At 44.1% G+C, this 22,757-nt stretch overlaps 1 protein-coding gene across 3 annotated transcripts in view; it reads left to right on the forward strand.

The window, feature by feature from the left end:
* jade2 (jade family PHD finger 2) overlaps nt 1-22,757 on the forward strand; it is a 142,163-nt gene that overhangs the window by 75,295 nt on the left and 44,111 nt on the right. For all 3 annotated transcript variants that reach the window (XM_026327556.1, XM_026327557.1, XM_026327559.1), the window contains exons 6-10: nt 773-984; nt 2,291-2,458; nt 5,750-5,866; nt 11,357-11,776; nt 12,669-12,833. In XM_026327556.1, coding sequence (XP_026183341.1) covers nt 773-984; nt 2,291-2,458; nt 5,750-5,866; nt 11,357-11,776; nt 12,669-12,833 — 1,082 coding nt within the window. The remainder of the gene's footprint in view (nt 1-772; nt 985-2,290; nt 2,459-5,749; nt 5,867-11,356; nt 11,777-12,668; nt 12,834-22,757) is intronic.

Below are 22,757 nucleotides of genomic sequence, written 5' to 3' on the forward strand. Positions count from 1 at the left end.
TCCTAGAACCCAGACTGTTTGTTTTTCTACTTGCCTGGATTCCTTTATTTTTCATGAGGACGAGAGCTTACGTTTGCCAGTTAGATCAGTTTTCATCAACTATTAACCAGCCTTAGAGCAAGGCACTACCTTTGAGGTGCAAATGGAGCAGGAATGCTAATGCTACTGCTGACACACATTGAACCGAGCTGTAGGCAAGAAGGGCTTTAACAGCAAAAATTCAATGTTTGACTTTGAGAGCACACGAGCGTGTAGTGATAGAGAACGTGTAGGATTTCAACTACAACTCCACATGCTCCCACATCCTGCAGCAAATGTTCAGCACATTTCATACTAAGCCGACCCAGCCAAAGCAGAAAGCGACCATGTGAGTGGTAAAATGCAAAGGAAAGCTGTGTGCTTTTCCAATTAAACCGCGAGACGAAGTGTTTCGGCCAAAAATAACTGAAATTCGACTAAATTGGCTCGCTCATTTTGAGTTTCCTTTGAGCAGCTTCCCATTATGTGTTGACCCTGTAACTGCTCTAGTACTTTTAATTGTACAGACTCAAATATTCATCTGTGACAGTGTCTCAACCTCTTTGTAAATATTTTCCACCATCGGAGTGGATCTCCTTTCTTCTGTCCTAATGAGAGTAGAAATGCCATCTTTATGATTTTGTCAGGCTTCACTCAGTCACCTCTACTTCCCCGTCCTTCATCCTTCTTTAGTTAGGTTTGAGCGAACACATGAAAACGAATCAGGCCTTACTCTCTGTCTTCTTGTCACCAGCCCTGCCAGAGCTGGACGAGCTGATGATGGAGTGTGTTCTGGTCGAGCTGGAGAGCGTGTGTGAGGAGAAGATGCAGCAGGCCATCGAGACGGAGGAAGGCCTGGGCATCGAGTACGACGAGGACGTGGTGTGTGACGTCTGCCGCTCGCCAGAGGGAGAGGACGGCAACGAGATGGTCTTCTGCGACAAGTGCAACGTCTGTGTTCATCAGGTGAGGAGTTAGAGATTCATGTCAGTAGAAGCAACACACAGAGCTGCCTCACATTTAGTGTGGTTCTCACATTTCTCTCCCTCTGACTTAATTTGTCAGCGGCGTGAACACACACAAACAGTGGTGGCTCCTCAAGTAGTACCTGTGACAACCTGAGGCTGCCGTTCCTGACACAGTGTTAATTATTCTGTCAGCCCCGTCGACTCAAACGCACCTTGAGCGTCATCACATGCTGGATGGAAATAGTTGCTCCGATCGCAGAGTAAAGCTCGTGTTGGTCTTTCTCCTAAAGTGGGAAAAAACCCCTCGGTGTCCACGGCACCAAATATAATCTTTGGCTTAGTGTTTTGAATAAGTTCGTAATCAGAGCTTTCATCAGTTTAGCTTCATTGATTCTCTGTATGAATTTAGAGGTATTACTTAGAAACAGGATCGAACCATCTCATGCATGTATTCCAATTAAAACAAAGATCTTCATTGTACCAGTTACAGATTTTATTGAAGCCCTCTGGAGTCTGCCTATTCATCAGTGAACACACAGTGTGTTTTATTTGTAATAACATAACTTTATTTATGTATCATGTAGAGACAAGCTGTTAAATGATCATGTACAATATGGCTTTCGCTCACTCTCCAGAAAAACGTGTAAGTTGTGAGTTACTAAAGGTTAAAGTAATAAACTGACTTTTCAGGAAAAAGGCACAAACCCTGAACTGATGTCCAGTAATATTTACTGATTAACGCTGAACGATTTGCTTTCTGGTCAGCACTGTTGCCTCACATCAAGAAGGTTCCTGGTTTGAAACCCATCAGGAGCCTTTCTGTGTGGAGTCTGTATGTTCTCCCTGTGCTTGTGTGGGTTTTCTCCAGGTACTCTGGTTTCCTCCCACAGTCCAAAAACATGTATGTCAGGTTGATTGGTGACTCTAAATTGCCCATAGGAGTGAGTGTGAGTGTGTGAGGTTGTTTGTCTCTATGTGGCCCTGTGATGGACTGGGGACCTGTCCAGGGTGGACCCCTGCCTTTCACCCAAAGAGAGCTGGGATAGGCTCCAGCTGATCCCTGGGACCCTGGTTAAGGACTAAGGGGGTACAGATAATGGATGGATGATTTGCCTTCTTGCCAAGAGTTTGGAAACAGCCTGTTTCTCCCTGAAAGTAGATAAATCTGCCGACACAAAGTGCGAAACATTATGTTATAAAACCTGAACAAGCGGATAGAATCAGCTTTCCCAGAGTGTCGATTTAAGGTCATGAGGTCTTCACATGTCCACCTCCCTTGACTTTTCTCTCTCTCCTCGTCTCAGGCGTGTTATGGCATCCTGAAGGTACCCCAGGGGAACTGGCTGTGCCGAACATGCGCTCTCGGCGTCCAGCCCAAATGTCTGCTGTGCCCCAAGAGAGGGGGGGCCCTGAAGCCCACCCGCAGTGGAACTAAGTGGGTCCACGTCAGCTGTGCCTTATGGATCCCTGAGGTAAGATGGACCAGACACACACTCAATTTGTGATATGTTGCAGAATTTGCAAATAACCAGCTCCGTTTTCCTTTTTTGTCATGCACAGCCGCTGTGTGTTCCATTCACTGTGTTTCCGATAAGTGGCATCAGATAAAGGAGGCCTGTAGGCACATCAGTAGCATTAAGGTGTAATCATGTAGCTGTGGATGCACCTGGGTGCTCGTGTTTTGATTCAAGGCTCTGGAAATAAAACGTCATAGGGCTGCACTTCACCCTGCTGAGGGAGAAGCTGATGATCCTGCCTCCTGCATTTACCTACGACTGCTGAGTGTTTGCGCAGCATTTGCAAAAGGGCATACGGCTGTAATCATTGGGAAAATTTGTGCAAAAATCTATTTATGCTACGTTTTCTCATTGGCCACTGGAGTGATGCAAACAAATCAACAGGAAGTGGAAAAATGTTTGGTCTCCACCCTGTGTGTGTGTGTGTGTGTGTGTGTGTGTGTGTGTGTGTGTGGTGAACATGTAAAAACAAGGTGCTTTTAGAAAGAGGTGTGTACACCATGAAAAACTGGACAGGAAAACCACCTGAAAGACACTTCTCCACTTGTGTTGTGTTCACTTTGACTTTTCTCGTCCTTGCTTCAAAATTGCATCCATTTCTGAAAGAGCTTAGCCTCAGAGTACACACACTTATTTTTCTCTCCCACTGTTTAGAAGAAGACTTTAAACTTTTTGTTAACCCAAAAGAGAGAAAAATCAGAAGTACAGTCGGTTGTCTAAGACATTATATGTTTGATTCTATAAAACTATTTTACTGTAGATCAATATGTATTACAACATTGAATGTCTGACATCAGTATTACCACGGTAGATGAAGAAAACCTCTTCTTCATTACTTTCTGCCATTGTTGAAATTTGCTTTATGGCACAATAGTCTCAAAAGGATAAGTTTGAATGTTTCAGGCCTAAAAACCTTAAACCCTGTGTAATCATACAGTGGTTAGCATTCTGCAAAGTTTTGCTCCAGTCAGTATAGAGACTAAGGCTGATTACAGTGATCCATAACATACATACTGTGACATGAGAGTGTGATCTGAGAGTGAGATCTGAAACAGCAGGGTTTGCAGAAGACTCAAGAGATACTCGCACCTGTCACCCGGGTTTTCTGCTTTACAGTAAAAGCCTTAAATTCTTCATGCAGCTTTTAATCGAGACCTCACTCTCTAACAGTTTACAGATAAAGTGAATCGATTCATGAGGAACCTGTTTGTCAAGCGTGCAGCCGAGCAGCTGCTCATTTGATGTCTTGATGATACCTGTTGGAGATGAGTCTCCTCTGAAAGCGGCAAATGATGGTCATAAAGCAGCCGTTCACTTCAGACGTTTAAAGAAGTATGTCGCTTCATGCCTCGCTCACCTTTACACCATTAAAGACAGTCAGTCATGTGTCTTCAGCCTATTCAGCAACACAATCCACCAGCAGATTCCTTAGTAATGGAGTGGCTTTTGGCACCTCGAACCTTTTACTTCTAATTGCCTTCTGTCACCCTTGATTGGGCTAATTGTTTTCTTTGCTCTGTTCGCTTTTGTTTTCTCTTCCTAGTGTGAAAGGAAAAAAAAGATAATTTGCATGTCTGTGCTGTGTGTGCATTTGTGTGTTTGTGCACAGCCTTACATAGACAGTCGTGTGTCCCTGCATTAGCCAATATGTGTTAATTGCAGGCGTGTACACAAATAAACACACACTAACACAATGCATTCATCGTAACACCTGCCTGCAGGTTCTTGTTTAATATGATGGTAGTGGAAATTTCCAGAAAAGAAGCCGTGTGTGTGATTTATAGAGAGCTGGATCAGATGTGTGTGTTTGTACGAACACACACCGTGGCCGTCTTCTGCCCTCTGCCTTCAACCCTTTAAAGAGGGGTCTCTCTTTAAATGGCTTTTTTGAGACACACACACTGAGAGACAGTGACTCTTTTAAAACGCTTGTGATTTCCTCCAATTTCCGCTGAAGTGATTTCACATTTTGTCAGTTTTTCATCTGCCGGATGTGAAATGTGAAGTAATGGAAGCTAAAAACATTAGAGAATGAGGGGCTGCATGTGCTTACACTCACACACACACACACACACACACACACACACAGTTCAGAGTGTTCAGTATTTTTAGTATTGACAAAGTGTAAAGTGCAACGTGTGTGTGTGTGTGTGTGTGTGTGTGTGTGTGTATTATATTTGAGAGCAATCCAGTCAATTAACTATCACATTCAAGAACAGGAAATCATTTTGCCATTGATTGGTTCGTACATCAGCTGTGTAAAAGAAGCGACGGTGACGGCTGTGATATCGTCGTCTGAATTGCACTTTCTATTGACTTCCTCAATGGAGTGAAAATTGACCCCTACTCCTTTTCAGTGTGCTGCACAAAAGCCATCAATAATAACAGAAAGAGCTGAGGCCGTGGGCTTGTTCTGTGGATGAGCAGATAAGTGGAGGAAAAGAAAACCAGACAGAAGGACAAGTGGACGGAGAGAGGGGAGGGGTGTGACCTGCGGAAATTTGTCTCCAGCTTGGTAATGCGGCATGAAGGATGAGGAAGACAGAGCCACGCCGCAAATATGAGAATAAGTGAATGTGAATGAGGTGGAATGGTATTTGGAAAGAAATGGGCAGGCGAGGAAGGAAGGAAGAAGTGGCTCTTTGGTAATGAGTGCTTGCCACTCTGGTTTGCATGGCTGGTTGGCACAGGTCAATGACTTTTTGGTTGTGTTCGGTGCAGCGAGGTTTGGGGCCAAAGCCGCTGTGAATGGACCGCTCAGAGAGAGTGAGTCACACTGGGCTTTACAATAATGCTTTGCTGATCTGCCTCCAAGGACACACTTTCTAATCCAGAACTGCGGGTTTGAAATTGGAAGACGCTCAAATGATTTTTATCCGAGCTAGAAAAGTTGATCATTATCTGCCAGTGGAAGGTTTGGTGGAAAGTTTGACCTCTCTGTCAAATGAAAACTGATGTTGATCCAACGATGCGGGGCCTCCAGCTGCTAATCAGCAAACATCTGTAATTTAATAACACCACATCACAAATACCTGTTTTCATTTGATCAAATGGGTAAAAGTGGAAAAAGATAACCATCGTGGATTTCTCAGAGCACTTTATAAAAATATAAAACTCTATTACAAAATCAGTTCTGCAAATTAAAAGGCGAACGCAGAGGATATAAGTAGGATTTAGTTTTTGTTGATTGTTCATTACATCTTGTGGTTCTTGTGAGATGAATGTGTCTCCTTGTGTTCCCTGTAGGTGAGTATAGGCTGTCCAGAAAAGATGGAGCCCATTACCAAGGTTTCCCACATCCCTGCCAGCCGCTGGGCCCTGTCCTGCAGCCTGTGCCGAGAACACACAGGAACCTGCATACAGGTACGTCTCACACACACACACACACATTCACACACACACATTCACACACACATCTCTGTGTCTGCCTTTTACACCATGGTTCTTCAAATCAGGAAAAAACACATGAGCCACTTACAATCTCAGGTTCTGTTAAGGGTTAAGTTGTAGTGTCAAAACACTAATGAAGCCCATTGGTTGCTCGCTCAGTTGCTGTTATTTTAACACTTTGAAGTCTGAACGTTCAATTATCATAATGTCAAAAAGTTTCCCCTGTACATCCATCCATCCATCCATCCATCCATCCATCTTCTTCCGTTTATCCGGGGCCGGGTCTCGGGGGCAGTAGCCTAATCTGGGATACCCAGACTTCCTTTTCCCTGGACACTTCCTCCAGTTCTTCTGGGGGGACACCGAGGCGTTCCCAGGCCAGCTGGGAGACATAGTCCCTCCAGCCTGTCCTGGGTCTTCCCCGGGGCCTCCTCCCGGTGGGACATGCCCGGAACACCTCCCCAGGAAGGCGCCCAGGAGGCATCCGAAACAGATGCCGGAGCCATCTCAACTGACTCCTCTCGATGTGGAGGAGCAGCGGCTCTACTCCGAGCTCCTCCCGGGTGACCGAGCTCCTCACCCTATCTCTAAGGGAGCGCCCGGCCACCCTGCGGAAGAAGCTCATTTCAGCCGCTTGTATCCGAGACCTTGTCCTTTCTGTCATGACCCAGAGCTCATGACCATAGGTGAGAGTAGGAACGTAGATTGACCGGTAAATTGAGAGCTTCGCCTTCTGGCTCAGCTCCTTCTTCACCACAACAGACCACAACTGTACACTAGTGGTGTAATCATCACGTTGTCAGTGCAGTCTGCTTTTCTGAATTTACATAAAACTCCAGGTTGGACATGTGATTGACAGATTTAACCTCTTGACAGCTGCCACCCACTCTTCATGGTTTGTACTTGCCCTCAGATGGATATAGATGTGTCTTTGTTCATGCAGCATTTTGGGGAATGGGTACATGGACACATTCCACACATGCCCACTAGAAAACATGATGGCGATCTAAGCTCCTTTCTTGTATGTGTGTCACATGGAGTCATGAAGACACTGGCGGACATGAAGCGCATGAATTGACCTTAAAAGCCAAAGAGGTGCACGGTTCGATTCATTTCTTCTTTTCCTTATTTGTCTTCCTCCTACTCCAGTCGTCGTGCTGTGTGAATGCATGCTGTTCATCATCTGGAGATGGTGTTGGAATGAAAACCAGCTTGATGAAATTTGGTGAAAGTTAATTTGTGTCTTGATTCAGAAGAAAGTTTGAGTTTTGGAGGCTCATCAAAGTTCAGACCCAATCTTCTTGACTTACAGACAGATGGGACATGCATTCTGAGATACAGCCTTCCAGGCACACCTACAAAAAAACCCAGCATACAGATATATGCAGTAGTAGAAACACACACACACACACAAACACACACTGTCTCCGAACAACACAGATCATGATAGTTCTTCACCTCCTGCTGGGCACGAGTGCTTCTATTTGAACCCGCCACCTCTTTAACATGCGGCAGAGTTCTCAAACAAAACCCCTGCTGACACACTAACACTAACCCACTTTACAGCTATTAGCCTGTGCACCATTCAGCATTAAACATGCCCTCAAGGTGAACTGGATTCCTAAAGCCCTTTGCTCTGCGTGTGTGTGTGTGTACGTGTGGAGTATATATATTGCAGGTGTGTGTGTCTGTTTGTGTGGTGCTGTCACAGTATTGATGCTGTGGATTAACAGCCTTGAGCAAAAATCTCCCGCAAAGAGAGAGAGAGGGACTCCTTCTCTCTCCTGCTCCCATAGCTGCATCTCACTGCTCAGCCGCCACATCTCGCAGAAGGTGGAGAAGCACTGGACCACAAACAGCAGGGGTCCTGAGTCTTAACGTGGGAAAACATTAAATAAACAGTCTCCTGTCTTGAAAGGTTTATTGACACAAGAGTCTGAGGGGGATATGCAAAATATTGCATCCCTGCAATTTTTAAACTTAGCGGCATATTTCCCAACACTGGGCTGCAGCAGTGTAAATGAGAATACGAGTCTGAGTTGTGGATCGTGATGTAGAAGAAAGTACCAACAAACATGTAGATGAAAAATATCAAAGCTGCTCTTATGCATCTCTAAATGTTCCAGACTGCTTTTAATAGCGTTTAATCATTTGGTAACTTCTAATGCTTCCCTGTTGTGTCCTCTCATGTGCTGACTGCTCCTCCTGTCATGACAGCTGGGTGTCTGAGTGTTCAGAACAATATATTTGTTTTTAAAAACACACTGTATTAATCGACAGTAACCCTCCGAGCGTAATGAGACTCTTAATTAGTGCTTTATTTAAAGGAAGGTGCACTGGAAAGGTCAGCCAATAGAGCCTGTACTGTATTTGTTAAAGCTCACAGAGAGAGAGTGTGTGTGTGTGTGTGTGTGTGTGTGTGTGTGTGTGTGTGTGTGTGTGTGTGTGTGTGTGTGTGTGTGAACAGCCGTCTGTGGTAATAAGGTGACACGCTCAGCTAATTAACAAAGTACTTCAGCTTCATGGTTAGTTTGTCTTTTTCACAGGTTTCAGAAGAACACAGCAGTGCTTTGGATTATAAAAACCTGCAGCTGTATCAGGACAATGCTCAACGGAGCTGCAGCTAAAACAGCTCGGCCAGATAGATTTTAAAAAATGCACCTTACCTGATTACGACAAAGGTCAACCATGTAACCAGCAGTGGGTCAAACTTGTTCTGTACAGCCAAACACTGGTCAAACGTTCAGAACTAGTGTCGTGGAGTTTTCAGAGACAAATGCTGAACAAAACGTCAGTGCGGAGCTGCATTAGGATCACAATGTGTATCTAGCAAACTGACACACTAGTTGTGGAATAAGATGCAATTAACAGTTGTTGTATTTTATCTTTACCCATTTCCTTACCCCTATACAGTATGGTAATAAATGAATACATAAATGGAGTACATGCATTTTACTGCACATCAGCAGCTGAAAATAACCAGCTTCTATCCAATATCCATCAAATTGTACAGATGTAACTTCAGATAATGTTATTAATAACGACCAAAAGGTGCGTCTTACATTCAGTGTTTTTAAAGCAAAAGAAGTCTGGAGAGGTTTTATTCTTAACTTTGAGAGTGGGTGTAAAAATGCAGCATTCCACGTTTGGCTGTAAATAACCTTATAGCTGCAGGTGTCTCTCAGCAGAAAAGGAGAATATGATTAAAGCATAATATAATTAATATGATTCATTCGGTTACCTCGTGCAAAGGGCTGAAGATTACTGCACAAACACGCGTTGTTATCCACAAACACCCAGATGGACTCCCGAGTCGGCGTGGGCACTGATAAAACGTTATTAGTAAATTCCTGCCAGAACTGAGCAGGTGCAGTTGAAAATGCCAGATGAGTATTTTTGTGTGATGACTCCACTCTTGCAGCACGGAACAACACATCTCTCCGGCTCCACGCTGCGTTCAACCTTTCGCCTTTTGACACCAAATAAGTGAGAGCAGCTGCAGCGGGCGCTCTCTGACATTTGTGGAAGTCGGTAACAAAATGGGTCTACGCTATAAACCTTTGACTGCAACTCCAACTTTTAACACCAGGATGTATTTATAGCTCAGGCTGGATTGCACTTTGTTTACTCTGCATTCAAAAGTATTTTAAAACCATAACAATATTACAGGAGAGAATTGGACTTGAATGGGCAGGTAGCCCCAAATGACAAAACAAAACAAACAAGCATTTATTCAAGTCCAGCTCATGGTTCCTGCATCCACACGGCTGTGACCTAAAATATGTTATTTGCTTCTTTCCTTGAAAACCCGAACAGACTCATGTCAGACAAAATCCGAGACAGCTGTTTGCTTGAAAGGTAAACCAGTCGTTTGTTTTATTTTCCATCCTGGGGTCTCGGGAATCGCACTCGCATTCATGTTCTTCCAAAATATAATAAATGAGCTCTAATTCTTGCTGTCTGGGGGTCACCGCCATGTTTTCTAAAAAGTTGATTTGTGAAATGTGTCCATGTACGCCCCACAGCGTGTTCAGCAGCTCGTACGCAGCAGCTGGCGTCTGATCGGTGTTGTCTGACTGTGGAGACACCAATGAATGAAACACCAATGAAAGGACATTAAAAACAACAGCAACATCTTTTCCCTGGTCTATATAATTTATAGCCAGAATCCCATAACCTTCTCCAGACAGATTTTTTTTATATCTGCATAGTTTGTGATGACTCAAGCCGACCAGGATGCAGAGTGAACGTTAGCACTGGAAGGTAACAAGAAAGGTTCCCTGTTTTTGTGTGTCAATATTGAGTCAGTCAGGAGGAGGAGAACCCATAGGGACAGAATCAGAGAGAGAGGGTGTTTTATAAAAGACAGCAACGCTCAGAGTTTATGCCCTGCTGAAAGGTGGTAATCGGGGACTGGTTTAACTTACACTGATGACCTACTTTAGCTCCAAATCAGTTTATTGTTGTTGGGAGCGTGACATGGAGTGATGAGGAAAAATGCAACACAGACCAGCTTTGGTTCAAGCTGATTACCACAAAAATTGAATAGGAAATATAAGCCTCTAAAGTTATGTAATCATTATTCTGTGTTTTAGCCACATCATATAAACCACAGGGGAGTTTTTCTGATGCCCAATGCCTGTTGAAAAAACTAATCATTAAGAGCTTTTTCACAAAATAACATGAGTAAGAATAAGAGCTGCACGAGCTCAGCTTCCTACTTTTACATTTTTCTATGTTCAATCAGCTTCAGATTTAAATCATATGTTTTTTATTTGTACAGTAGGTTTTAGTTTTAGCTTTTGCTTCGAGAGTGAAGCCGAATGCTGAACTCTACCAGCGCCGACCGGTGCACACGCTTCTTCGGCTCACACGTGCACACAGTAGCAACAACACAGCCACAAGAGCAAACACATATAAAATCATACCATGCCTGGAGGGACTCAGTGGGAGGCCGACCTGTAATGGATAGTACAGACACACACACACACACACACACACACATACACATCCCAAGTTACGGAAATGTCAGCAGAAATGGGGAAACTGTGTTTGTTGTGACTCAACTTGTCTTTCTGCTCTGCTGCACTTGTGTTGGAACCTTTAACACAAGAAATGGACAGAAAATGACACTTTGAAATAAATAGTTGTGACAGACTGTCGGAGAAATTGACAAAAAAAATTGTTTGTGTGTGTGTTTACATGCAGGTGTGTTTCAGAATCAGAATTAAGTGGCTTTGAGCAAAAAATAGTAATTTTTTTTCCCACTAAGCATTTCGCTCTGCTTTTCTTTTTAATGCGCTCAGAGACAGAGGTAACATTCAAATGGGATTCAACCTGTTTCACCTTTTAATCTTCTTTCTCTCTGCATCTGGTTTTGTTCCCTCCGACCCTTATTTCTTCGTGCTTTCCAGCATGTCCCTTCTGTCCTGACCATATTTCCTCTCTGTCCTCGCCTTCTAGTGCTCCATGCCCTCCTGCATTGTGGCCTTCCATGTGACGTGCGCCTTTGACCACGGCCTGGAGATGAGGACCATCCTGGCCGAGAACGACGAAGTGCGCTTTAAGTCTTTCTGCCTGGAGCACAGCTGCACTGCCAGCAACAGTAGTACAACCACCACCAGACCTGACTGGGGGACCACTGGAGTCAGCTCCGAGCTCCGGCTGGATCAGCAGCACCAGCCAAACGGCAGCAGCGACCCAGAGCAGAGGTCTGTATTGTACCCGGCTTCTGTGGTGGCGTCAGAGCGAGCTGAGCGGGACCAGCTGGAGAGAGAGAAGGTGAGCCAAAGGAAACAGAAGCTCCAGGAGCTGGAGGACGAGTTTTACCGACTGGTGGACCCCAGGGAGGTGGCTGAAAACCTGGGGCTACCTGTTTCCCAGGTATGTTGAGCCTTAAAACTGTGATTTGCCTTATGAAATGGTTAGCAATGATACTGTAGACTTGCCATTCACAGTTTTAGATACACTCAAGGTGTACAAATAATATATAATACTCCTTCAAAGAATCTGGTATTAATAAAGCATAAGCGTAAATCCTGCAAGCAAGGTCGACAGGTTGAGTGAGCAAAAAAAAAAGCTGGAGGGAAGAGGTCGGAGTAGTGACGCTTGTTCCCTCTAACAGGCAACAACTATGCAAACTGAGCAGTGCGAGAGCGGCATACAGCAGGTCATGTCAGAGCACACACTTCATTATACACGGAGGTTGATGGAGAGATCATTTTATGCCAGCAGCCTGAAGCTTTAAGAGACCCGAACAACGGTTTAAACGTCTAAAAACCTACTGCCTTGTACATCTGGATTTAATAGTGAAATTCAATGTAGAACTTGTCAACATCACCTGCTATTTTCAGCTGTCATGGAATTTCCATTGTTTCTGACCAGTTAATAAAAAAAACTTTCATTACCTCAGTTGTCTGGACTGCTCAGCTAATCATATCTTAGCTGGGATGAAGAGTGTGGCTTCCACAGGTGATGGGATTGATGAGTGCTGGTGCTAGTGCGTCAGATAAAGTACTCTCTGCTCACAGGTCAACTGTCTAATGAGACACGGGCGTTTGTTTTGAACATGCTGTGGTTAACGGGTCGCTGCTTTTCAAACATGCTGCCGCATAAGCAAATAGCTCTTCGTATAAAACGGAGAAAAAGTGAGACGTCGCGTGTTTTAATGAGTAATTTTTGATATTTTTCTGTACAACATGGAAAACAAATAATGATGGTATGATTTACACGCCTTGTTCTTAACTACAATCATTTTGTTTTTTTTTTCTTTAAGGTGGACTTTGTGTATCAGTTCTGGAAGTTGAAGAGGAAGGCCAACTTTAATCGACCTTTGGTGACCTTAAAGAGGGACGAGGTGGACAACCTGGCCCAGCAGGAGCAGGACGTCCTCTACAGACGCCTCAAACTCTTCACACACCTCCGACAAGACCTGGAGAGGGTGAGTAAGAGATGAGTGAGTGTGTGTGTGTGTGTGTGTGTGTGTGTGTGTGTGTGTTTGATATGAAGCCAGTGTAACTTGTTGCTTCATGCGGTGCGGTACTTTTGCAGTGTGTGTACATTTGTCTGCGTGTGCACGCCCATACATTCGCATTACATTCACAACGTTAATTAAAAACATCGACAGTATCATATAAAGTTGATTTTTGCTGTCATGAATATGAATGTGAAATTAATGCATAGCCCCAAGGGTGAAGGCATGATGAAATGACTGAATGATATAATGAGGAACTGAATGATAGCCCCGTGGTGAGAGTCCGGCCACCACGCAGAACTCATTTGTTTTTCCTGTGATCTGTGTTCACTCTGACACTCATTCTCTATCTGTAAAAGCCAGCGGGCATAGCACATCCAGCAGACCTCAAAGAAATTCCTCAGCCCTGTCTTCTTGATGAAATCATCAGGAGCTGCTTGTTCTGCCTCTGTATTTGGGACAGACAGACTTCAGATTCAGCCTCAGGTGATCTGGATGTAGGACGCAGTATGTACTGTGTGTGTCTTGGGATGTGGAAACCTACTCCTGTAGCAGAGCGAGGCGAGGTTTTACTGAGAGTCTTGGGGATGCTCATGAGCCCCCTGCTGAGCTCCACTGTTGGAGTTCCCTAGAGAAGACGATGGTAATGTTTGTGCATGTCAAGGAGAGGAAGGCTTTGATCTGAAGCCCAGAGAAGGTCTCTGTGGTTCTGTTAAAGGGAGGATTTTCAACCAGATTCCTACATTTCAATATAGGAATTTTATCACTCAGAGGAGAATTTGGACAAGGGTCCTCAGAAGAAAGAACCTGCCTGATCTGAACCCAAGAGGTGCTTCACACTTCTGTACTTTTCCTGGATGTTGGTAATGACTACTAAAATGGCAACTTCCCACTGAGTTCCTCCAGATGTGGTGTAATTTTGTATGTGTGAGCCAGGTACACTGTCAGAACGCCCTGTCGGTGAGTTGGATCAGCTGGTGTGGGAGTGACTGCCACACAGACCTGGTATATCCAGATGTGCAGTTACAGTGAAGTGGATGTTCTAGATATCATTGGGCCGTGCTGGTTAACACTGGTTCTTCTGTGTTGCAGTTTCTTACCCGCCTCTCGCATTCACTGGTGATTTATTTCATTTAAGAAAAGCTTTCACGCACCTTCCAGTCTGTTTTCAGGGACAGAACGCCCCCATCATCATAAACACAGACGTGGGGTGTTTAATAAAGACTACAGTAGTTCTTCGTACACTGTCTGCAGCAGCAGATTTGAGGTCAGTCAGAATGGTGAAGGCTTCCCCAGCAGCTGAATGCCAACCACTATGTAAATTTCCTTGCTCTGTTTCTCAGATTGGTTCTGCCCATAACCTCACTCCTGGCCCATGTTCGCAGTGGTCTGATAGTTGATTGGCATTCACTGCAGCAGTGCTCTCAAAACCTCCTTCTGACCCTGGAATATACTGCGCAGCTTGTGAATGACAGCCCACAGCCAAAACATCCCCTGCAACCCGAGGTCCCACTGCTAACTCTTGCCAAGGACAGGCGACTAGACTGCTGCATTGTTTAAACAAACATTTTATTATCATTACTTCCATCTAAAATATATGGTATTTGCTTACTTTGTGATACTGAATCTACCAAAAGGAATCCATGTTGAAAATATTTTCCCCCACAAAACTTCTAAACAACCAGTTTAAATGTATTTTCTTTCAGCAGACTGAATAAATCATCCTCTGTCCTACATATGCTTCCCCTTCATTTCTTTGGCACATGATTTGATACAGTGGAGTTGTCTTGGTTTGGTTCAGCTCGGTTGATTTAATTTGATTCACAGTAGGACAGCCTTTTGGCAATTACGTGGCTGCATATCAACCAAATGACCCACTATTCTAAGGGAGTCAAATAAAACACACACACACGTGAAATAATTGAGGACATGTTTTAATTGTTCGTTGGTTTTCTTATTTAGCCTGAGCTGGTAGGACCAGGTCAGCGGACTGAGTGGGTCCCCACAGGGTTCGTTTGGCTTTAGGGAGCATTTTCTCACTTTTCAACTTCATAACTAACTGTAGAGTGTAGATGCATATTAGGTTGTGCTGTACAGATATATAACTTTATATATATATATATATATGTTATATTTTCTGTGATAGAATCATTACTTTACAGAGGTGTTAGTTTCCTACAGACCTGTGTAACTGCAGCCGCACCACGCTGGTCTCCTGCTGTCAGGGTTATTGATTGCTACAGGTCTAGCTAACCCCCTGACCAGTCAGTGCATCTGTGGACTCCTGCAGACCACCTGCTATTGATGTGTGTGTTGGAGAGGTGGACCATACCACCTTAAGTCTCTGGGGTTACAATCATTTGTTTATTCTGTGACTATGAAAATCATCATAAATTCTGTTTTTGCATCGGTCAGATTGTGAGAAGTGGATTTTTTCTTGCTAAGAACTAATGGACATGCTGGTGATTAGTAAAAGCTTAACTTTATCTTGTTAGCCACTTCTGTGTGTTCATGGAGCATGCCCCATGTTGGTTTTCAACCTTGGGACACGCTGACAAAAATGGATTTTTTGTTCCAGATGTTTTGGGCCACATTGATTTGTAGCTGTGCGACTCTGTCCCTCAGTGGTAACCACCAAATCCATCAAAACTCAGTGTTTCAGTATTTGTTCTGACCTCCATCAATAATGTGTCCCCAGTAATGACCTGCAGCGTTTCTGTGTGCTGCAAATGTGTTGTCGTCTTTGCACAGCTATTTTCTAAATGCGATGTGTGCGTTGTCGAAGATGTTTTGAAGGATCTGTTCTGGCCCGTGTGTGTTTTTAAAGCTGCAGCGCGTGGCGCTCTCGTGGCCGCTGTGCACGTGGTCGCTCAAACATCCCCAGCTGGACTTTGTCTCAACTTGGACGAGTCGTGCTTCTCGCCATTGTGCTGAGCCGTTTTCAAAGCAGCACTTAATAGCCCCAGAGAGATGCTGCACTGACATTTGTTACTGATGTTTCCACAGTGGCATCAGTGGGCGGTGACATTTTTACCATGTTCGGGAGGCAGTTTCAACTGAGCAGAGGTGGTAAAATCTGAGGCTGCTTCAGATCGAGCAGCGTTCCTCTTTAACATCGCTCAAAGGTCGGACAGGGAACAGGTTTCCCACGAGGAGGCTTGATCATCAGTTGGTTACCTATTGGCCAAGCAAGTGTTGACAGCTCATTGCTTCTGATGTTAGTAGCTGTCAGTATTCAAGCTCCCTTGCTCCTCATGTGTCTCCTTCACTTTCCTTCATCCTCCTCCTCTCTTCTTCTTTTCCTTCTCCTGATGTCTGCACACAGGCGGATTTGCCACCTGTAAGAGACAGAGCACATCATCCTCTATAGCTGACCCTTGTTTTTAACCTATATTCCAATATTTGGGCTCTATTTAGCCTGTCTGTTATTTTATTTTTTTATTTTTTCCCCATCTCTGGGTTTAAGTGAGAGGTCTTTTCTGTGGAGATGGAGGTGCTGTGAGTAGGCCATTGTGAGTGTGTGTATCAGTGCACAAGAGAATATTCCAATCATCTCTGATTTACTGGCAAATTGAAAAATCTCCTCCATCCTTGCATCCCGTCATCCCTAGACCCCAACTCAATCAGACCCCACGACCAAACCCTGTAGCCTGCTGCTTTTATGAAAAAAGTGTGTATATACAGATAAATGCCTCTGTGATTGTGTGTGTGTGTGTGTGTGTGTGTGTGTGTGTGGTGGAAGATTCTGGTGGCTAATGTTGGGGTGGATTATCCCCCTCCTCTCCCTCTTTGAAGTGCTGCCAATGGAACGAATTGCACCGTGCTGTCCCTAATGCACTGGTGAGCTTTCTCCATTTCTGTACTCCTCTCCTGAATGCCGCCCCAGACCCCCGCCCCCACACCCCCTTTTCACCCACATCGCTCATCCAATCAGCACGCAGCACGTCAAAGCAATGTGTGGCACGGTGATTGGATGGTGTAACACACCTATTAAATATTGCTTCTTTATGTTTATATGTCCGGTGACAGCAAGATCACCGTGATGGTGCAGCAGCAGCAGCAGCAGCAGCAGCTGAGAACGTCTGCTGCAGGAGTGCCTCTGAGCAAACCACCTGTTATAAACCATAGTTCCCACTGTGGTTTAAGCCTCAATATTTGATTATGCTTGATGTTTTGACACACATGTCTTTCTTAAGGCAACTTGGATACTAGTGTCAAACAGCCTTATACTGTAAACACACACATCTCACACACACTTAAGTAGCAGTGGTGCATGAGTTCATTAGTGAGCACTGCAGAAGTTAAAAAAAAGCAAAGTATTTTATTTTATATGGACATTTGTTGATGAAACAGCACAGAGACACAACCCAAAGACTTTAAATGCATCCTTAAAAATGTTCCAATGTCAGAATGATCCCGCTTTAAGAGGAGAATTTGTATATTAGTTGTTTCTCAGTTGACTCAAAAACCATGAACTACCTGCAGGCTTCAAGCTGCTTATTCAAATCCCTGAAGTTTCCCTCCCCTTAAACCACAGCATGTTAATTAGAGCTGTAGAAATGGCTGAAAGTATATTTACATTGACTGTTAGGGATGTGTGGTATGGACGACTGGGGGAGGTGTTGTACTGAGGGAAGTCAAAGCTTTGGGGTTTGCTGAGGCGAGCGGGGAGAGACCTGGAGCCGGTGCCAGAGAAGAGGAGGAGAGCAGGGTGGAGGCTCAGGGCTCTGTAATCACAGGGAGAGCAGGACTGAACATTAGCATTTAAGGTCTGAGCTACAGAGTGGAGGACACGTGGTTAAGCCTGGGAAGGAGGTTATGAAGTGTGGAGGGGGAATGCAGGACTTGGCCCGGGGCAGGTGACGGGAGAGCTGAGGCTGACGCAGGGAAAGCAGGTGTGAAAGAATCCCTTTTCCTTACTCATTTCCTCTCATATGTTTTCACATCTAGAACTTCTTGAGTCGAACAATTGCAGTTAGTCTTTTCCCTCCCGTCACTACACCGGTGCTCCAGCCAAGGCTGGCAGAGTGTCTGATGGCACGGTGCCGGTCTGTGCCCTGCCCTCTGCTCTCTCTCACGGTAAAGACTTGGCAGAACACTCAGCCCAGCAGGTCAGCAGCCCCACACCCAGGAGGCCCTCGGAGCAGCACAGTACACTTATGAAACAGTCTGCTTAAGGAAAAGGAAAAACCAGGGAAAGTTTGGATTATGGGAAGCTAACATATGTTGTATATATCTTCTTTCACTACTAAGCAGAAAAGGACGGCTGAAAAAAGAAAAAGATGAGGCCAGAGAGTGAGAAAGTAGAGGTTTGGAGGGAAACCTGTGGGCAGTCCTGCTACAAACGTCCTGACCTGCACGGAGGGTGACAGCACCTCCAGCCTTTAGCTGCAGGGCTGTCAGCAGCAGGGTGGTTGAGGCCTCATACCTATTATGTAAACTCTGTTGGTACACTGTGTGCTGAGGAAAGCCCATCGGTTCCTTTTCCCCGTCTGCAGGTTACACACTCACAGTTTGTTTTCTTTCCACAAACCCCCCTCGGTGCTCCGTTGTGTTTGAACAGAGCAGAGAGGAAGTTTCGAAGCAAAGTAAAGAATGAGTGGAAAATATGTATACACAAGCTTGTACCCAGAAAGCTGCTGGCTTGGATTCACAGCACAGTGAAAATGTGTGGAGAGGAAGGTTAAAGACAAGAACTTTCTGCTTCAGGAAAAACCAAAGACAAAAAAGCTACTTGGCATTTGAGGCACGCTCGTATCTTTTATCATCTCATGCTACCAGCATCTATGGATTTCCTACAATTTTTGCCATCTGTGTTGACTCTCAATCACAATTCATAAAGGCCAAGATCCACATAACCCCCAAAGAAATCCTCCAACTTCTCCAGTTGATTTTATTATTTTTTATCAGTGTATTGTTGTTGGAAGGAACCACAGAAAGCCCTGAGTCTTCTCCTGACTTTAATTTTCTTTTTAAAGTCATCTCTGATCTACTCAGTTGTCCAAGGAACACATTATTTAGTACTGCAAGTCATTTTTTTTATGACTCTGACCCCTGTTCAGTTTACTTTTAGTTACATGTGGTTTTCATTTACCCTCTGAAGTTTGTTTCCAATAACAGCTTTTCATGTCGTCATTTCAGTAAATTGCTTGTTAGTTGTAACTTCAGTGGACAAAACTCTTCACTTTTAACAGAGTGCGGTGACAAACCAAACAAGGCTGTTACCTAATTTTAGTGAAAAAGTTACACTAATAAAAAAAAAACACCATGGATCAGCAATGAAAACTGTTCTATGCAGAAGTTCTTTAACACACTGTCAAGATCTGTTCTGCACTTGTTGTACCTCAGATTTTCCTTAATGCATCATCATTCTGACTCACCTTATGTTATGCAGACTTCAATGTTTAGAAGGGAACATTTGTCAAATTGGGTGAGAAAGATTAAAACAAGTAGGAAAATTTGAAGCAAGAGAAGCCAAGATGTCCTGTTGTTCCTAATGAGGGTCAAGCTCCAAAAATGAATCACATCACAATAACATCTTCATGAGGCTCTGCCCAACTTTTAATGTCCACCCAGTTTGTTCTGCAGGTTTTTTTGTTGTAAAGATATTACACCATTATTTTTTACTTCATAATTTGATACCTCATGACTCTGTGTCTCTGTACCTGTAGCTTCTCCTCAGTCATTTCTGTTTTTACAGGCTGCACATTCAGTCCCGTTAAAGAAAAGAGGCAACAGGGACATGGGATGGGGCAGGGAGGGTGTTGCAGGTGGTGAGGGATATCATTTGACTCTGCTTTTTCAGGTCCTTTCTTGTCATTCCATTCATGTGATTGTTGTAGACATAACCTCATGCACCCTCATGCACCCTTTCACCCCTGTGCATCACACACCCATGCTGTCGCTCCTCAGGCGTCTCAGGTGTTATGCAACATTAGGTCGGGTCATGAAGAGGACAGAGACATGGAAAGAGCAGCACAGTGCTGTCGATTTACATGCTTCACTACCGCGTACATGTACACACAGAACACACACGCACAAACACATTCATCTCCCACATGCATACTGACGGAGGTGTACACACACTCTTACACCTACACACTTATACACACATAGCTGCGGGGGGGGTGGGGCAGACGAGCCAAGTCATGCAGCAGACAGACCCACCCTGTTGGATCAGCATCAACCTGGCTTCCCACACACAGTCCTGCTCCAAACCTAATACTGGCTCACTGCACACAATCCCTTCTTAGGCTGCTGTCTGTTCCAAGATGCTTCAAGGTACAAAGAAAGATCCAAAACAAGGGCCTTTTCTGTCCACCAGCTACAGTTACTGTTATATCTCAACACCTAACTGTCAGTGTAAGTGCTTTACCAGCTATTCAGGTCTTATTTGGTTTAGGAAAGACCTGGAAATCATGGTTGGCCTGCTCCCAAAGTGACCAGTAGAGTAACATAGACCCCTGAGGGAAGCAGTCTGCTTTTTGCTGTAGTTTACGAGCTTGAGTGCTGCAGAAGTTTGGCTTGTGTTTGTGCTTGCTGATGGATTCTCCAGAGATATTTCCTAGACATCAAAAAAGCTTTTGCTTGGTGGGGTTTGGATGGATAATTTTTGAGGAATGATCAAACAGCACAACACTTACTTGGGGATTTATTTATTTATTTATTTATTTTTTTGTCAAGAGACCAGCTGCAAACTAACTGTCCTGATCCAGACGGATTTATCAGCACAGTTCATATTCACCCCCCTTCAAACCAATGAGGGGTGAAAATATCAGGACTTATTTTGAAATATGTGATTACAGGTAGTTTTTTTTTTTTTACATTTTCTACAACATCTCATTAGGTGAAAGCTTCTCTACCCACTGATTGCAAAGTCCTGTCGAGACCTTCTTTAGTTATTTTTGATTTGTTTCCATCTTCACTGGGAAAACTATAATTCAGACGGGCATAAACTGAAGATATATTAGATATTAGCCTAAGTACCTAACGTGTCCTCTGGTCCCACCTATTATACAACCACATACACATTTAACTTAAAGAAAAAAAATATAAAATCTATTTACATTTTTTGGGGTTAAAACCTCACGAGACATTGCAGAATATTAGCAAACTGTGTCAGCCCAGATTTTGTAGCTACTGAAGTTAAAATAACATAAATTGGTGCTAATTATAAATATGACAAACTAAAGTGATTTACTTGAACAGAAAAAATAACTGATTATTTAAACCACAAATAGACAAAATGATTGAGGAAGACATAGTTAAATAAATTAGGAGTAAGAGTCAAGGTTAAAAGGGGAAACATCGCAGGCAAATATACCACTTACTGCAAAATACTGACAGCAAACATGTACAGTTATTCTTTAGTTTGGGCCAGAACCTGATGCTGCTTAACTAAGGGTGTAAAATCACACACACAGACAAAAGATATAATAAACAATCTGTGGCATTTTAAAAAGGCTAAAAATAAGTATAAGATTGAAATCAACTCTAAAGTCAACAATGCATCTGGCTGCTTCTTTCTGTAAAGCTAAAGGCGAGAACGGTCTTTACACCTTCAGGTAGCCTCGAGCGCCTTTCACTGTGCTGGAAACCCCCCGTTGAGACCCAGCGCTGTTTAAAATGCTACATGCTAGGCTTGACTGTGTAACACAACCCGAAGGCTTCTGAGCTTACGCTGAGCTGCCACTTTGGCTCCAGCCTTTGCTAATGCTCTGCTGCAAGGTCACTGAGCTGCCTCCCAGACACACAAGCAGAGATCAGAACCACCTAATTATGCCAACTTCAGAGAAGGTATGTTGAGATCAGATCTGAAGCTTTCACCAAGCATACTGAAATGTCCTGTGCAAGTCCTTACTGTTGTGTCTCTGAATGTGGCCTTTGTCTGGACCGAGAAGTGACACCTGACCACTGTGACACACAGACTCCAGCCAATGGCCGACCAGCACGTTTGTTCTGCACCAGGTGAGAGGAAATAAGTCTCCACACCAGCAGGGGGCGGTAGTCTGTATCGGTCATTCATAGTGCAGATATATACAAAGTGTAACCAAAGCAGCGTTTGCTGAGCGTTTTCACACCACAGACAGTTTATAGCTGCTTCTAGTCCAGCACGTCTGAGGAGAAGCTGCAGGTGGAGCTGCTGTTGTCAGGGCTTGGTCTCTGGGAGAAGAAAGGAAGTGGTGGAGGAGAAAAATAAGGAGAAACTGCATGAAATAAATGAAATAATAGATACTCGACTGATCCTCTAATCTGAGCAGCCAAGCAGAAGTCATGAATCATGGAACTTCAGCTCTTGCGAAACCGAACATCTGCTTTTATTTTTTGGACTCAGAGTGATATTGTCCCTGACACTCCCCACCTGGCTGAGTGAAAGGCCGGGCCACGCAGCGTTTTATCCCAGCTAAGCGGCGTGGTGGTCCGGCTACTGTTTCTGCTGACTTAGATCAGTTTGTGACAGTTATGTTCCTGAGTGACTCCACCTCTCCACCTAACCTTTAACCTTTTTTTAATCGTCTCTGAACTTGTTTTGATTAGCATCTTTGTCCTGACTTTTCTGCTGCTGCTTCAGTTTTTTGTACATTCCTCAACTTAAGTTTCAGTTATTTTCCCCCGCTTCATTCCTTCATTCTGCCTTGTTTGCTACCTCATTTGCTTCTGTTTTACCACACTTGCCTCTAATTTGTAAAATAACTGCCTCCATCCCTCCATCTATTTTGCTGTCTATCACCTCCTTCTCTCTCCCTCTGTCTTTCTTTCTCTCTGTGGATGTCCTCACCATTTCGCTGCCCCTCTGATATGAGCTCTGCTGGATGAAATAAATATGAGGCAGGAGAGGTATAAATATTTATAGCTGCTTGGGCTGTATAATTCTGTGTGACAGAGTACTGT

Source organism: Mastacembelus armatus, chromosome 14, assembly GCF_900324485.2.
Source record: "Mastacembelus armatus chromosome 14, fMasArm1.2, whole genome shotgun sequence".
In the NCBI taxonomy this organism is placed as follows: domain Eukaryota; kingdom Metazoa; phylum Chordata; class Actinopteri; order Synbranchiformes; family Mastacembelidae; genus Mastacembelus; species Mastacembelus armatus.